At 32.5% G+C, this 18,758-nt stretch overlaps 2 protein-coding genes across 2 annotated transcripts; both read right to left on the reverse strand.

Annotated features, from left to right (window-relative positions):
- Window positions 1-2,996: 2,996 nt before the first annotated feature.
- Window positions 2,997-5,944, reverse strand: LOC110614960 (agamous-like MADS-box protein AP3). The gene is made up of 7 exons (XM_021756654.2): window positions 5,520-5,944; window positions 5,352-5,418; window positions 5,199-5,260; window positions 5,013-5,112; window positions 3,580-3,621; window positions 3,431-3,475; window positions 2,997-3,327 (listed from the first exon to the last, which is right to left on the reverse strand). The coding sequence occupies exons 1-7, from the start codon at window positions 5,705-5,707 to the stop codon at window positions 3,136-3,138; spliced, it is 696 nt and encodes a 231-aa protein (XP_021612346.1). The 5' UTR covers window positions 5,708-5,944; the 3' UTR covers window positions 2,997-3,135.
- A 2,559-nt stretch (window positions 5,945-8,503) lies between these two features.
- Window positions 8,504-10,286, reverse strand: LOC110615413 (S-type anion channel SLAH4). The gene is made up of 2 exons (XM_021757254.2): window positions 9,346-10,286; window positions 8,504-8,797 (listed from the first exon to the last, which is right to left on the reverse strand). Exons 1-2 carry the CDS (start codon window positions 10,243-10,245, stop codon window positions 8,504-8,506), a joined length of 1,194 nt encoding a protein of 397 aa, XP_021612946.1. The 5' UTR covers window positions 10,246-10,286.
- Window positions 10,287-18,758: the final 8,472 nt, after the last annotated feature.

An 18,758-nucleotide genomic window follows, 5' to 3' on the forward strand; every position in this document is an offset into this window, starting at 1 on the left:
GGCAGGACGCTTGTCCCCAGCCTTCTCTGTGACACCTCCGTCATTAACAGGGCCGGATCCAACCTCCTCAGGAGCAGGGGCATCTCCGGTAGGGGCCTCCTGGACATCTTCGTCCACAAGAATAGCCTCCATTCTTTTCCCTGGAGCTTCCTCTTCAGTAATGGGGCCTCGAGCCTCACCTCGGGGACCTCCTCCTCCTCAACGACGGGGGCCTCAAGCCGCACTTTAGGAGCTTCCTCAGAAGGAGAGACAGGATTCGTCATCGTCAGCCCGGTGTCCTCAATCACTTCAGAAGTAACTCTTGGAACCTCTTCCGTTCTCTCAGGAGAAGAGCGTCGAGGCCGGGGGGCTTGAGAGGACTGGCGAGCCGAGCTCGATCTGCTGCGGCTGGAGGGCCGAGACGACTTGCTACGTCGGGAGCTCGGCCTGGGAGCCTGAGAAGAGGCCGGGGGAAGAGGAGGTCGGGTAACCGACCTGGAAGAAATAGCTTCGGCCACCCTTTGAGTAGCCTCCCGCACGGATTGCCCAGCCAGGAGGGCATCCAGAGCAGCGTCCATGCTCTCCCGGGACAGTATGAGATTCTTGGGAGGCTTAATCTGATCCATCTTCACCTCGGAGGCTGCAAAATTAAAAATCAAAGCAAGTCAGAACAGTTCTCAGCAAAGATCGCGTAAGCAAAAACTAATGCAGGCAAATGGGATAGGATACCCGCGTCCTTAATATCCCGAAGATTAGACGCACTTTTCGACATCATACTTCTTCTCCACAGAAGTCAGTCGAAGGAATCCGACCTGGTCGGTAAGGCTCAACTGGGGCAGGTCGTTGCAACCCAGAGAGACATCCTCCCAGGGGAGATCGAGCTCCCAAGCCAACCCCATCTGCTTCTTCAACTCTACCACCAAAAATCCCTCTACCCAGCCTTTGATGGAGTCTTTATAGCCCGTAAAAATAGATAACCCTCCGCGAGGGGCAAAGTACTAAAATTTCTGGCTCGCCTTGACCAGCCTAAAGAAGGAAACGAATAGGTGCACCATGGGATTGAACCCCCCAACTCAGGCACACGGATTCAAAGCAAGACATGAAAAGAATAGAGTTAGGGGTTAGCATTCGAGGGGTGATCTCGAAATACCAGAAGACCTCATTGAAGAACGGAGAAAAGGGGAAAGACAAACCATACTCCCTCTGCTTGATGAAGAAGACTAGACTAATGTCTTTTTGAGGGTCGACTAGGCCAGGGGGAGAAGGATCAGGAAGAACAATCCTCTCATTCCGGTAAGGAGCCCGGATGTGAAAAAGAGGGGTGTCCAGGTATTCCCTGGAAATGAAATTCCTAATGTTGGACGAGGTGATGCTAGACTCTAGGTTGACAACATCGGGAAGATTAGAGCTATCCATGGCGGAAGAAGAGGCGTACTTGGAAAACGGTTAAGGCGGATGAGCAGAGGAAAGCCAAGAGAGCAGAAGAGCGAAAAAAGGCAAACGTTTTGAGAATACTGACAGAGGATGAAATTTGAAACAATGAAGAGCCGAAAAGATGTTTTGAACTGTTTTGTCCTTGGGCGGAGCGGTCATTATTACTCTCGGTATTTACCCCCTCATCAGTCGGACAATAACTGACGAGAAGGTAAAGGGGCAATTGATGACCGCTGAATTTCTTCACCCCGGTCTGGGGCCAGGCCCATGACAATAGCCCACTACTTAGAGGTCCCCAAGTCACTCGCGCCAACTGGGTCCGGTTCGCTCAGCCTCGCGACCGGGCTTTATCTGAATTTCTGAACCAGGCCTGTCCAACCCTCACGGCCCATCGAGCAGATCCTCTCTGAGCTTAGTTTTAACCTTTTCTTCTGGCCCGGCTCGGAACCAGGAGGGAGTTCAGCCTATTCGCCTTGTGGGTCCATCCACATGCGCGCCCAGGGGGAATCATTGATAGTTACGCATGAGGCAGGGATTTGATATTCTCGTACGTCCGAATCAACATGGCAGCGACAGGTGGCCCAATGACAGACCGTTTGTTATACATTACTAGCGGACAAAAGGAAAGGCATAAGGGGAGAAATACCCTCTTGACGAAGAGGGCTTTTTTTAGCTAAGTTTTACAAACTTGTTGTAAAATCCTATTTTCTAAATCTCAGATTATCAAAATGTAAGAGTTAAATAGAAGGTGGAATGTAATATTTTATTATCTTTAAATATCAACTAATTCTATGTATAAGAATAATATTAACTTATATTTAATTGCAGTTATATAATATATTTAATTTAAAGATAATAGTAATTATATTTAACAGTAAAATTTTATTTTATGTTAATAATTATAAAGATTTTAAAATAAATATATTATTTTTAATTGTTTTATATATTATTATTTTTTATTAAATAATATATTTATTATAAAATATTTATAATTATTACTATAAAATAAAATTTATTACTGTTAAAAATATAAATTATATATTTAATAATTAGATTGTTTATCTTTAATTTTAATTTTAAAAATTTTAAAAATTATATTTAAATAAATATTAGACTAATTTATTTAAAATTTAAACATTTAAATTAAAATAGAAAATTGAAGTCTTTTCCGTCAATTAATCAATTAAAAAATAACAGTAATAATACACATGATATATCTTCTAAATTATTAAATTGTCATATAAATTATTAAATTTAAAAATCTTTAAATTAATTAAAATTGTACTATAATATAAAAATTTAGCCATTTAAATTAAGATTAAAAAATTAAAAAAAATATATAAATATGCACAGACGTTAAAACTTTACCTCCTTTAAATTATAGTCATAAATATATATCTTACTTTCATAGTATTTTATTTTAATATGGATTTAAATTGACTTATAAAATAATCTTATTTATAATTTATTTTAAAAATATTCACTAATTCAACATAGAAAAATAAAGGACTTCATGTAATTTTTTAGTAGGTTTTCAAAATCACTAAGCTTTATATATGAAATATTTTAATTAGACTCAATCAAGAGATAAATATAATATTTTCATACTAGCTATTGTGCATACACTGAGTCTAAACAAGTATTTTTCAATAATACGTAAAACAAAGCAGTTGTTTGCAGTACATGTGACTTAGAATATAGAAGACTGATCTCAAATGCTAATTAATCAAGCAAGGAATAGGTTGTGAGATCTGATCCAGCGCCGCTGTGAAGATTAGGGTGGTTGGGTTGCAGCCGTAAAGCGAACATGTCGCGAGGAGCTTGACCTCCATTTTGGTATCCAATTACACAGCCATAGTCTCCTTCATTATCGACTAAGCCATAGTGTGGATCTTCATCTCTTGCTCTTGCTTCCTTTACCCAGATCACAGGAAAAAAAAAAGGACTTCATGTAAGAGAAGAACAGAAATAGAGAATTTCCAAGGCATTACTAATGGAGAATATGCTTAAAGCTTACATATTCATGCAGAAGATTTCGATGTACTTCTTCTACATTCCTTAGCTGAAACCAGGTATAATAAGGAGAGTTACATTAATGGAGTATCCATTCTTTTCCCCCTTTTTTTTTAAATAAAAAAAAAAAAGAGGCAATAAAGAAAATTTTACCTTTTTCGTGGAAGTTACGATCTGATTGGCAATCACTCGATTCTGATAAAATAAGAGATATTATTATTATTACTATTTACTCTCTTCTATTTGATATCTAAATAAAAAAAAAAAATTTTCTTTTTTCTTTTCTCTCTATTTTCGTCAACCCAACAAAAGGTAATTAATAAGTAAAGAAAGAGAGAACTCATGTCCTTACCAAATAGACTAGTAAAAAAAATTAAACTCTACTAGTTAATTAGTCACAGCTTTCTAGCATATATAATGAACAATGTCAAAGTTTCCAACTATCTATGAACAAGTTAGGTCAACATCCTCAAAAAGGGAGAGTTCTCTTTGATTTTCATTATGTAAAAATCCATATTTCTTGTTGATATGGATTCTTTTGGGATGTTTCACTCTCACTTGGTGTCGTGAGTGAGAAATTACTCTTTTAAAATTGGAAAGTAAAAACTCAGAAATAATATTATATGACATAGTCTCAAAGTAAATTTAGAGTCAAAATGATATTTGTATAACTCAAAAAAAATATTTATATTTATAACACTCCGTAGCAATACTTAAATTCGGATGCTTAAATTCGGATGCTTGACTCTTGACTATCTCATAGTTAATTAATCGTTATTAATTTGTCAGCTTTGCATTAATATCCGAATGATAATATTCATAATACTCTATCATTTTTATATTGACAAAATATATATTTGTAGACCTGAATTTTAGCATTTTTCCTATCAAACAACTCAATTTTAATTTTGATCTAATATCTAAATTTTAAAAAATATTACTTTTAAACACTTATACTTTAAAAAATTATTTTAAATATTTAAATTTAAAAAAATCTACTTTTAAATATAACTTTAAAACAAATAATTTGAAAATTATTTTTAAATATAACTTTAAAATCATAGATTTAATTAAATTAAAAAAACTATTTTTAAACATAATTTTAAAATTATGAATTTAGCAAGGTAAAATATTAAAATATAAACATATATGTATTTAACATTTTCATACTCCTTTATCCCTTTACACTACATAAATAAAAATAAAACACTGATCAAGCTATCTATATTCTTTTACTTTCATATTAAACTTTTTACTAATTTTAACATTGAAATTGATGCCTCTAAACGCCATACACCTCATATATTTTCTCTATGCAGATTAGCCACTCAATGCCATGTTGACAGCTGATGCCTAAACTACATCACTTACATGCCATTCCACATCAAAATTTCCAAACTAGTTAAAGGAAAGAATAAATCTAGCATGAAATCTATATATAATGACTGCCCATTTCAACTGGAGTTAATGCAGTGAAGGAAAAGCTAAAGAACCCCTTAGCTGTAGCCGGAAAAAGAAGAACAAAGAAAAGGGCAAATGAAGAATCTTGCAAGAAGAAGAATAAGAAAGGGCAAGTAGTGAAGAACCTTGCGCTCGCGAATGACATTCAAAGCAGTATCCATATCTTGCTCAAGCCCTCGCAAATCCTCAAAACTCATATCATTCAAGCATTCACCCATCCTTTTCCTTTACCATAAGAAATTCAACAGCGTATCAACACAAAAATTTAAATTCCCCATTGAGGCATAACATCAATAAGATGGTGTGCTTACCTTATCTCTCTCCGCAGATTCATGTTCGCCTCTTTCAGTTTCTTCAAGGTCTCCTGCATTTTCTGCACCCACAGTAATTTAACATGGGTATAACTTTCATTACACAAAAGCTGAAACTTTTTGCAAATCTGGGATCATAAAGACTAGCTGGACCTCGTATTGTGAGCTCCAGATGTCGACGCCAAGTGTCTTTTGGTACTGATCGAACACCTGCTTCGTTCTTGAACAAAACAAATTAAATTTCCAAGAAACATAAAAGAGTCAGATAGTTAAAAGAATGAAAAGGGGTTTCAGAGAGAGAGAGAGAGAGAGAGAGGGTACGTAGTGGATGGACTAATGTATTCATGGAGTTTGCCACTGGTAGAGAACATGATAATGGAAACCCTGGCATCGCAGAGAACGGTGAGTTCATTAGCCTTCTTGAAGAGACCATTTCGTCTCTTGGAGTAAGTGACCTGCCGATTTGTAGAGTTCTCAATCCTCTTGATCTGGATCTTCCCTCTCGCCATAATCTCTCTCCCTTGTTTCTTGATTTCTCTCTTCAAACTTACTCCTCCCGAATAAACACACGCACTCTCTCTCTCTCTCCCTCTCTCTCTCTCTCCCTCTCTCTCTCTCTCTCTCGTTCAGAAAGAAAAAGAATTTCTGGTTGATAAGAAGGAGGGGATTGATAAGTCTACTTTTGCATAAAACGGAAAGGGCTCCAAATTGGTGATATTTTTCGCATGCCAATGCTACTACATTTTTTGCAGCAGTTTAAAATGTTGCAAAAGAAATTAATTTTTTTACTATATATAATATTTTTTTAAATAAATATGTTGTTTTACATTTAATAAAATTATAAATTTTATTCTTTAAAAAATAATTTTAATAGTAATTTTATCCCTTACAAAAAAAATCACTATATACTATGATGGCTTTTAATATGTTATCCATACTTTATAATTATATTTTAAATATATATGATAATAATTTGCTATCATTATTTTATTTTATAATTAAAATTTTTTTAACAATAATTAGAAGCAATCGATCCCTACATTCTCTATGCGGCTCAACTCAAACGACTCCATGTCTTATTGGTCTTTTACTTCTGTCTGAAAATATACTTGAGTCTCTCTGAATTTTAGTCTCGTACTTTTCAGCTGGCTTCCTTTTTTTTTTTTTGACCTCCACCACTCTTTTCGGTGACATCAGCGTGCAATAATAGATTTAGAGGATTGTTTTCTCTCTCAACAAGTCGAATTTCTTAAGCGTTAGACTTTATTTTACTTTTTACTTCTTTTGAAATAAAAATTAAAAATTAAAAATTTTTCAAATTTATTTAAATATATTTTATATTAAAATAAATTTATAAGTGCAAACTTTATTTAATTATAGTCTTGAATCGGATTTAAATTTATTTTTATTTTTAACTTATTATTTCTTAGTCAGAAATTTGATTTATGGCTGTGATTTTTTTTGGGATTTTAGATGTTGTAATGATCTGTTTTATGTGTGAATCTTTGATGATTATAGATTTATATATGATAATTATTTCGAAAAAAAGTACAGATTAATGATAGATTTATATAGCTTATCGTGATCAATATATATAATGAAATAATTATGTTGCATCCTAAAATTGATCTTTCCGAGCCGGTTGTGACCTTTTAACCTTGTACTAGTACTTGTGCCAAGTGCAGAGAGCCATAGACTGTTAGCCACCTTTGGCTGTCTGAAAAAGTTATACGTGTTTAAAGATTAGTGAAGTGGATAGGTGGACTCCATCAATGGCTCTACAGCTTGTATTCCCAATACAAGCCACTTTTACTGATTCTCAGACAAAAACATAGCCATACACACTGTGTCTCTGTAATGTCCAGTGGTCAGTTTAGTGGATCACAGCTAGTGGAGCCTGGAGGAGAAGGAGGGGAGGGCTAAGTGATTTTGGCTCCAGCTTCCAAGGACAGTAGTACACTTTTTGAAGAGATTAACGTTGTTGGGCAACCAAAATTAATGTTATTTCATCAATCAAACGTCGAATCATGGTTTAAATCTCTAACCTGGCCGTCTCAGTTTTCATATTCAGTACCCCATTTTAACCATTGGATCACTGTAGTCTTTTGCTTGGGAGATGGGAAAAAAAATCCAAAGCAGAGGAGAAATGAAAAGAAAAATGACAAATGAAACTCATGAATGGAGGAGGCTTTTAGAACAATATGTACTAACCACTCAACAAGATTAATTAATTTGATTCAAATTTTATTTATCATTATTTTATAAAGTTAAAACAGATTGAATTATTTTATTTTAAAATTAAAAAAAAAACGAGTTGATGATAAATTATTTATTGCGTTATGAATTAGACTCTTGATTATTAAACTACTTAAATAATCAATTGTACAAAAATTTAAATTATTATAAATTACGTTTTATTTTGATGAAGGAAAATTCATGGGAATTATGAAAAAATGGTCAAATTAGGGCAGGTGAGCCTATGTTGAAAGGCAATGGACAGTATTGTACGACCAAACTAGATTTTGTCGAATACATTGATATTATTTTGGTCATATATATATATATGAGACAAAATCTGATGCTGACATATCTCGTCCAATGTTGAAGTAGACAACACCAGCATCAACTAAATCCAAGACAAGCCAAAGCTTTCCTCTATTCAAATTAACTCGTTTATATATCTTACCTAATCCCCTTGGATTTTGATGGGAATTGGCTTAATTAATTATAGGTTCTCGTGAATTAGATTATAACTCTACGATAATCCATGCCTTGCCCATCAACCTCATTACAAGTCAAGGAACCAATTGATCTCCATGCATTTCTTTACTTATTTTATATATTTTATTTATTTTATATATATTCCAATCATACAGATTTAAATCGCTTTTAAAAAATAATTTTATCAGATCAATTACATGACATGATCGTTTTTATATAAATATTTTTCGAGTAATGTTGTCGGGATATAGTGCTGTTTCCGACAGCTAATAACTCATTTTAATACTGTAATTGCGTAACCCAATCATCTACTATCTGCTTTCAGACTAAATATCATTTTTTTAATGAAAATAATATAATAGCCAGAACATTTTTTTATGAAAAATAATAATAATAATAACCAAAACATCACCGTCTTAGTCTATACTCTTGAGCTCTATTGGGCTCGGCGGCTGGATTTTATAATTTTGTTTATTTATTATTCAAATTGTAAGAAAATTAAATGATCATCAATCATAAATTAGGCCGTCAATAAGGGGAAATTAAACTAAAATTAAATAATTAAATATGATTAAAATTGTTATTTATTCTCTAATTGTTGGTGTTACAGTTGGGAGACGATTGAAAAGATCTGCAATTGGATCATCATGATCAGGTAAAAGCATTTTAGAGTTGAGAAGTGTGAAAGCTGCCAATCCGATGAACACCAAAACGGAGAACGCCGAGAGGAAAAGCATTAGAACATGTGAAATGACACCTTTAACCTCTTGTGCATATTCGGCAGAGGCTAAAGCAAGGACAGTGAGAGGAAATGAGTAAGCCCACCATGCTACGTTGAACCTCCTCATGGATCTCTTGAACAGCGTTGGCCTGCATACCTTTTGATTTATACCACACCAAACATTAGTCAACGAGTCAACTATAACAAACAGTAGTCGCTAGATAATTGGTTAGCGATAAGATGGTTCCACCATCTACCAACCCATAACTGTAAGAGCGAGCCGGTGACTCGTTAGAAGTGTACGGACTACGGAGGTCTTCGGGAATGTCACTCGTCAAGACTTCATCTATCTTCATTGAAATCTATATAATGTTTTCTATTTTTATATTTCAGCCTATGTTTACTTCGTAAAAATATTTAAATTTGCATATTTTCTGATATTTAAATTATTAAAAAATTAGTCAATTATATATATCAGTTTATTAATATATTTTATTTTTAATTAAATAATAAAAATAAATTATTTTATTAAAAAAACTTTTCAGAAAAATATTTCAATTTTTAATATTATAATCGTTCTCACAAATTTTTAATTAAGAACGAGCCATATGTCACTTTTCTCTCTTGAAAGAAAATGTAAAAAATAATCATTGCGTTGGCGATAATTTTGGATGCATGCAGAACATGTAATATTTTTTTTCTTACCAGAGACGTGCAGAGGAAGAGCGAGAGAAAGAAGAGCATCTTAGAAGCAGTATCAAAAGCTCCGACGATGGTCTCCCAAGCCAAGCAAGCTACGCTTGGTGCTGCAAAGAACAAGAAGAAAACTGGCCTCAACATGGCTGGAAGCCTATAGCTACCTGATAAACGTTGATATAGAGTCACAAAAAGCACCAAATAATGAACCATCCCAAGTGAAAACAAGCAAACAGCACACTCTCTCCACCCCATATTAGCCGCCGCTTGAGCACCGACCAGGTTTCCTATCACCGATAACTGGCTAGTCGGATTTGCAGCCGTTGACAGAAACCTCTTTCCTTTAGTAAACCACTGACCATATATTTTCACATCGAGTGCCACCACCGGAACTGTGAACACCCACCAAAGCACAAGGTACGATACGGTCTCAGGAGCCATGAAAGGTGCTGATTGGAGCAAAAGAAGCCATGAAATCCAAGGAGCAAAGAGATAATTAACACCTACGTGGTGTAAGAACTCAGCTTTCACCATCCTGAAGAAAAACAAGCATTTGATGATGTAAAGAAGTGAAAGTAAAACAAGGACAAATAGAGCGAGAGACCATAGAATGAAATATCCAGCTGGGTGAAGCAAATGGAAGAGATGGCGTAGAGGATTTGCTTCATCGATCGGAGATATGAGCGTCTTCCATAATAAAACTTGCCCTCCTAAGGACAAGCTAATTCTGAAATAACCTGCATGAAATCTCGTTAACATGGAGTTTAGAGATAGCTTGATTCTCTCAGCGACGAGGCTAGAGAGGTCGTGTTGATGATTTCGAGAGGTGATCGTAGCAGATGTTTCCTCCACCAGCTCAATCTCTGAGTGAGATCCTCGGGTAGCCATTGCCAAGAGAATTAAGCTCATATGTAAAATGGTAATGAAAATGGGGTTTGAGTTTAAGCACATTTACGAGATTGTACCAATTGTTATGTACTAGAGGCTTAATTTATAACAGCCAAGGACAGTGAACAAGACAATAAACATATTAAAATGCAGAATTTTGGAGATATATATAATATTTTCGATCCTTTTTAAATAAAAAATAATCCACCAATAAATATTGGATGCATTAATTGGTAAAACCCATTGATTTATATATATATATATATATATATATATATATATATACATAGTAGAAATTAGGTTAGATCTGTTATTGGGAGCGGCAACCACATGGTTTAGACGATTTTTTTTTTTTAAATCATAAAATGAATGTAAAAAAATATTTTAATGCATATATATATATGTATGCACACACATTATGCAAAATGGATTCGGATATTCAGATCATGGATTGGGTTTGATTTTCCATCCTGATTTTCTTGTTAACTCAGAAATTTAGAAATTCACAGGTTTCACATAATCAAGCACGAATTGAGGGTTAAGCTTAGTTTTAGTCTTCTATTAAACTTTTTATTCTATTAGAGATATATATCTTGACAGAAGAGTTTTAAGAACTTTTTTTAAATTATACATAATTAAAAAATTATTTATTAAATTATGCAGAATTTGAAAATATGTTCGACACACCATTTCCTAAAATGGGAGCCCACTCCTATGCTACTGGATAGTTCTGTGACACAGGAGTTGGCATACGTGACATGCTTGCCTGTCCAGCACTCTAAGTGTTGGACATACTCAAGCTCAAATCATGCTCAAGTTAGGCACTCTCAGTCTCGAACTAGCTGCACTCAAATGGCTATATTTCCGGCCACCATACCACCACCATTCCCTATAAATTGCTTACCGAATAACAAACACCATCCCCAACCAATAAATTTTCTAATTATTTATTTGCTTTCTTTGTTATTTTCTCCTCTATAATCTTAGATATTTTTTATTTAATTTTTGATAAAAATTAACTTTTTATTCTGCAAATTTCATAAAATTACTGTATCTAATTGTTTTGACTTTTATTTATTTTTACTTAATTTTTGATAAAAATTAATTCTTTTCCTCTACAAATTTCATAAAATTACTATATTTAATTGTTTCGACTCGATTAAAAAAAATGTTGGTAAGTTTAAGATATTTTTTATTTTGAATTTAAATTAATTTTATTTTTATAATAAATTTAATAAATAAAAATAAATTCCTAATAGAAATTATTTTTTTTCAAAAATCAAAATATTTGATTTCATTTATCGATTCGATGAAAACGTAATACAGTGATTCATATCTAAAAAATAAGTATATAAAAAATTATAATTTTTTAAAATAAATATATCATATTTATTGTGTTTAATTTTAATTTATTGTAATTTTAAAAAATAAAAAATTTTAATTATTGATTATAGAAATATTGAATTTACATATTTTTTTATTTATTATAAAAAAATGGTTCAATCACTTTTTTAAGCTGATAATTCATCCAGTATTTACGAGCTCCTGTAACAGAAAGTTCATTGTGCAACACTATAAAAATATTTTTAAATTTTGTGTGATTTAATAAATAATTTTTTAATTATATATGATTTAAAAAAAAAACTCGAGTTTTAATCACAAGTTTAGAGTTGAATTACTCTTCAGATGCACAAGAGTAATTATTATCACAAAATATTATTTTAGAAACTATGTTAGTTTTTAATTTTTAAAATTTTTTATTTAAATATTAAAGTGATTGTGACAACTAATTTGTCCGTCCTGGTCGATTCTTTTTTACTAGCTTAGTCACCCATTTGAAAATTTGATAAAATAATAATAATAAATATATTTATTATTATTATTATTACACAAACTCTCTAATCGGAATTGAACGTGATGTGGACTAAGATTTTTGGATGTTTGGTGGGTAGTTTGTGCTTGTTGTTGACTTGAGAAGGTATCTTTTTATTTTAGTTGTTGGTTTGCATTTTCTTTTTCTTTAGTTATTATAAAAATGATTTTGATGTGCATGGGAATTTGCCAATTTTACAGGACAAGCAATCCATGGCAAACGCCCTACCTCGAATCTGGTGGGCCGGGATTCTCTATTGATGATGGTGCAAGGAAATTGGAATTATACTTCTTTTTTTTTTCTTTTGAATTATACTTCTTAATTCATCATTTTAAATACAATATTATAAAAATGAAGCAATTTGAAAATTACTCCATTCGTGATTCATTGTTATATTATAAAATAATTATTTACTTATTTTTTAAATAACAACATAAAAATATCATTAAAATTATAATATTAAAATAAATTATTTATTAAAATACATGATTCATTCTTCGTCTCTCCTGTTCTTTTACAACTTCATTCCCTCCTTATTGCTATTTGTGCTCTTCTATTCCCAATTCTCACTATTAGCTCCAATTGGTTAAACTGAAACTCATTAGAAATTAGAAAGTTCAAACCCACAAGATTTTTAATTTTTTCAATGGATTTAAACAGAAATCAAGATGCGAAAATCTGAAATTTATCCAATCTGATTTTCATTTTCTCTTTTCATATTGCACAATCACAAAACAAATAAAAAAATGCGGACAGCAAAAATGGAATTTGGGTTGAGGAAACAAGACAAAAGCGGGTACTACAAAGGGCTCATGAGGCATAATAGAGAATAAATTAGGTGGTCTACGTTCTTAGAGGAAGAAGAAAAAGGAAGAAGAAGAAGAAACGCATGGCCAAGAGAGAAGAAGATTTAAGTCAATATTCTCTCCTTTGGTCCACCGAGAATCCAACTGATGAAATTACATGGAGGATTGGAGAGTGGGCCTTGAGAGGAGTAACCCCTTTGACTAACAGGAATGTAAAGCCATGGAGCAAGTGGGTTAGCAAAGTAAAGGAGATCTGACCGTCGAGGACTTAGAGAAAAATGTAGACCCAGGATCCAGCAAGTCTTTCCCAAGCATATCAATTTTATGCGGCACGCCCAGTTCAGTATTGAAAAGCAGGTCGTCACTTCACAGTCCTGCCCGCATGCGCGTCGAAAAAATTAAATAACCGTCTAGTGAACGTCACTGGTAAACAAAAAGTAAATGGATAAAAGTGGAGGAACATTCTTTTTCTCCAGTCAAATTTATACAACTATTGTAAACCCTATTTCCTAAACGATATTATTTATAAATAATGAAAGCCATTTTACTTAAATTTAAAAATTATAGAATCAATTAATGAATTTTTTAAATATTCAAGAATCTAATAATAATTTTCCTTTTATAAAACATTTATTATTTCAGATAAAATTAATTTCTAGATAATCAGATTAGGTCTATAAAGAGAACTAATTGCAACAAATGGATTGGCTTGCACAACAACTCATATGTATATCATTTGGGTTATTCAATTATCTCGAATTATAAATTATAAATTTGATCCATATCTAAAATATTTGACGTAGCATTATAATTTTAAATTTTGGATAAAATTTTTGTCATGGAACATGGAGCCTAACTTAGCGGATTATAAGATCACGAAGGACATGGAGCCTCACTTATTGCTTATATTATTCCTAACCTTGATTGGATGAAGCAGCCATCTAACTTGAAATCGAAGCCAACGAGGAATCCTCGAGGAATGTATATAATTCTTTTATGATCATATTCAACGCCCTAACATTTTCTTTCAAGGAAGGCAACATATGGCAGAATATTTTATAATTAATTAATTACAGGGAATTGAAATTATCAGTTTTTTTTTTAAATTAATTTTAGATAAACTTATTTGTGAAATTAAAGAATATAACAACCATTTTGAAAGAAAATATTGCTAAAGAGATAAAATAACATCAGCTTCAAGACAAGAATATCAAGGAATTGACCCAGAGAAATTTTATAATATTGTAATTACCATTATTTTGTGAAAAATAAATATTATTCCATATATAATGGGTGTGTAAAAAAAATACAAATAATAACCTCGATGTGAAATCGGGCTTCACTGGCGGGGTATGCTGTTAATTTTCATGGGAGATCTGGGCCTGGTCTCAACTTTAAATTTGTATTACATTGGCGGGTCGACCACCTTATTTAAACCTAGTCATAGCCATATTAAAGCACTCTATTCTCCAGATTCTAAGCCTATTTTTCAGACAAGTGCTACTTTCTTAAAGGAAAACAGTGGAAAATTCTAGTTTAAACCTATACTTCAAGGCTTCCTTTTAGCCAAACTTTCTTAAAGCTCATGCACATAGATTTCATCTCAGCATTTCAAGGGCCCAACCCATTAACGTATGCATCATTTTAATACTATATATATATGCAAATACTCAAAGCGTGGGCATACATGACGTGAGGATTGGTTGAGGGGGAGAAAATCTCCCAAATCCCAATTAGCTTCCATCATTAAAGAGGAACTCTCTTTTCTCTTCTTCATTAGTTTCTTAGGGTTGTCAAAAGTGGCAGTAGGCACGTGACAGAGAGTCTCTATAACCTTTCCTGAGACATTATGTCCATTTAACGGCCAATGCACCAATAATATACTTAAAGGGAAACCTAAGCTCTATAAATTCAGTCTAAGAAACTATATCTCTCATCATGTCGCTCACATGCAAGCCCTCTGGATCCCCACCCTACACCCAGTGGGGACCCTATACCACCAGCTCGATCCTTTTCGGCCCCACCTACGTATTTCTTACAAATTCTTACATGTGAGTGTATTTTGCTACTAAAGGCCATGGCAACTTGACAGGATTTTCAAGATTATTATGGATGCTAACTCATAGCAGAAACTACTACGTAATACATTTGATAAATGAATCTTCATGATTGATCCTGACATGGGCTGGTTCTCTTTTTAAAGTTTCACATAATTTGCATCTCTCCCCGTTTTCTGGGGCGAGCTAGGGCAAGTGGGGTTGGGTTAGGGTTTCTACAATTTGCAGAGAGGAGTTTACATCTGTAATATTTGTTTTTTCAGTTTGGAATTATCTCTTTTGAAAGCTTTTTACGGACAGGATCATACATATGTAAGCGTAGATTAAGTGACAAGAGTTGAATTACAAAGGTTTGTGAAATTTGAACAAACATGTAAGAAAAGCCGATTTTACATGTCCTGCCTAACTAGACAAAGTAAAGAACATCAGTGCCTGAAAAGTTCAGTGTTGGACCTTAGATGGAAGGACAGAAAGACCTTAGCCCTACAAAAATGTTCTATTAGGACACCCATTTTTCCAATGCCTCAGTTTTCATTAGAAGTTTCGACTTTTTGTAATACTCAGCTTCTATTAAGATGTAGACAAGCAGCTGCCATAACAGTTTCGGTTGGCCTTTTTGAATGGGAAAACGTAAGACTACTACACCAAGGACACCTCGGATTGCAGATTTTTTTTTTCTTTTTTCCCTTCACAATTGATTAAGCTTTCGAAAATATATATTTATTCAACGTTGAGCACATGTTTGATGCAATAATTTTTAGCCCATCAGCAATTAATTCAATCATTTTCCTTTAGAATGAGGAAAACGGGAGAATTTTGAATGAAAGGAGCAGCGCAGCTCATAATTATAATCTTATTTTGTCGGATGCATGGAATTTGGTCATTGGTGGATGTATATATGATTATATGTATAAATATATTTTGCATCATTGATGGCTGTCCCGTCGATGAACATAATTAACACATGAAAATCGTGATTAGCAATTTAGCATTACGATGATTTGAAGAAATTATAAAGAAGAGATTTGGCTTCCGACAGTGAATTTTGAGGTGATGGTAGGCGAAGGAAGAGGTCCAAAATTTGAGAATTAAAAGGATATATCTGATGGGGAATTGAGTGGTGGATATTGCATATAGGTGTATAGAATTGCAGTGCTGGAGCCTGCATAGCCATGAAGAGGTTAAAAAGAGGAGGGAGACTCAACCGTAGAAAAGAAAGAAAGAAGCATATAAACAAAGCACAAGGCTCGAGAATGAAAGACAGAACACAATTATTGAGACTCCCACACATCACTCATTCAATCTCTCTCTCTCTCTCTTTTTCTCTATCATTTTATGTAGGTTTTACTTTTCACAGCCGAAAATAAGAAAAGGCAAAATAAAACAAATAAAAAAATCAGAAGAATAAAAACTCCATTTTTACATAAATATTTACTTAGGATTGATGGTAAAAATAAAGTTATATTTAAATTTTTTATAAAATTTAAAACTAATTATTCTAAATCGGCAGAATCTTTTCCATTCACAAGATTGGAACATGAGATTTTAGTTAAAAGGAGATTTTGACGACTCAATACAAGTTAGTAAATTTTTGGGCCAATCATTACAGTTTATAAATCCTTTCATCCAAGTTGTTCCCCTATTATTTCCTATGTACCCCAAAACTATCACTTTTTTTTTCCCCAAAAAACTTTATGTTTTTGCTCTGAATTGTTTCTAAGGCAACAGATGGGTTGCTCGAGAAACGACCAGAGCAATCCCTATGATTATTCACATAAACAGACAAGCAAATACATAGACCTCCATGTGTGGTCATTAAATATTTGAACATCTTCATTTTGTTTATAACCCTAGAGCCAGTCTCTACCCATCTCTATTAATCATATGTTTGATTCCTAGTCAACTCTTCTTAATTAACCAGCTAAATTTATCGAGTATTTATTTTCATACACTTAAAAATTATTCTCTATTTCTTTTTAAAGAAATTCAACTTTACTTCAAACTTGAATTCAGTTCAATATTATGATTAATTTTTATGGAAATACAATTTTAATCAAATTCAATTCTAAATTCTAAATTGAATTGATATAATCAAGAATCCCATTTTAAATCAAGGTCAATTCCATTACTTGATGGGCTCTGTCAAAGATTTGAATTAGCTAGAAGAAAGACTTATCATCGTACCTCGAAAGAAACAAAGGGCATTATTGAAGCTAGGCTTCTACAACAAATCATGGCCACCAAATCATCAAAATTAACGATGTTATAGGCCATGGCCAGCATCTCGCCGTCGCCGGCGATTAGTAAAAGTAAACCAATCAAGAGATAGACTAGGCGAGAGTCAAATTGTAAAGAAAAAACAAAGGCAACTAGATTGATTTGCCTCGGGCCCCTAAACCTAATTAGTGTTATCAAAGTCGTAAATCTCCCAGCTTTCAAACCCTTAATTGTGGTTTATTTTTCAAATTCTTGTCGCCATTATCACTGTTCAAAGGCTAAGACTTTTTGTTGGGATGGCCGATGAGACAAATAAGGTCGCCGTAGTTCGTACCTTATCGCCTATATGTTAAATCTCGTTTGATGAGAGGTTGCTAATTTTCTAATAGAAGGAAATATTCACTCGTTAATTTTTTGTTTAATATAGTTTATTGGCATGAATAAATACAATTTTAATAATAAAAAGAATGAAAATAAAAGTTCTTGTAGTTTCACGTATTAATAAGTCTTAAATGAAACTTAAACCAATTTTTGTTTGCATTACAAGGTCATATTTTAGGATTTTGATAATTAGGATCGTAATCGAATCGAATCAAATCCAACTGGAACTGAATTTTGATAAATTCAAATTCGAATAGAAAATAAATTTAAAAATTCGAACTCAATTCGAACTTTATTTATAAACTCGATCTTGATTTATAAAATAAATATTAAACTCGAGTTCGATTCGTAAAAAGTTCATTTATCACATTAACGAGTCAACTCAAACTCTATTCAAAAAATTCGAATATGAACTTATTTAGATTCGAATTTGAACTCGATTATATTATAAACAAGTTCAATATAATTCAAATTTATTTAAATTATAAATAAATTTAAATTATAAAATTATTAAGAGACTTCTAAATTAAATTTTTTTATTTAATTGAAATCTCTCAGATTCAAAACTAATCAAAAATAATATATAAGGATTGTCTTTTTATAGAAAAGTCACAATTTTCATATTCCTTCAATTTTCAATGTGAGATTAGTGTTAGCAAACAAGTTTATTCGCGAGTCTACTCACGAGCTTGTTCATGAACCTATTTACGAATCAGCTCGCGAGTCTAAACGAGCCGAATACTATTAAGCTCAAACTCGGCTCGTTTTTTAAATGAGTCTAAAAAGTGGACTCGAGTTTTTATCGAGCCGAGTATCGAATAGCTCACGAACAGTTTGATTCGTTTACACTCCTATCCATAATAATAGTATATAAAATTATTATATTAATATTATTAATATTATAATTTAAAATTATTAAAATTAATATTAAATTATTTTAATTTATATTTTTTACATATAAATTATTTTTTATAAATAATAATAATATTTAACAATTAAATAGTAATTTAATTTTAAAAATTAATTATAAAATAGATAAGAATATGAATAGTTTTAAATAATATAATTTTCAAAAAGCACATGAATCAAATGGTGATTATAATTGTGGCATATTAGAATTCGGGATACAATCATTAAAGACTATATATATATATATATATATATATATATATATATATATATATCAAATTAATAAGTATT

The sequence above is a fragment of the Manihot esculenta genome, chromosome 5 (assembly GCF_001659605.2).
Source record: "Manihot esculenta cultivar AM560-2 chromosome 5, M.esculenta_v8, whole genome shotgun sequence".
In the NCBI taxonomy this organism is placed as follows: Eukaryota; Viridiplantae; Streptophyta; class Magnoliopsida; order Malpighiales; family Euphorbiaceae; genus Manihot; species Manihot esculenta.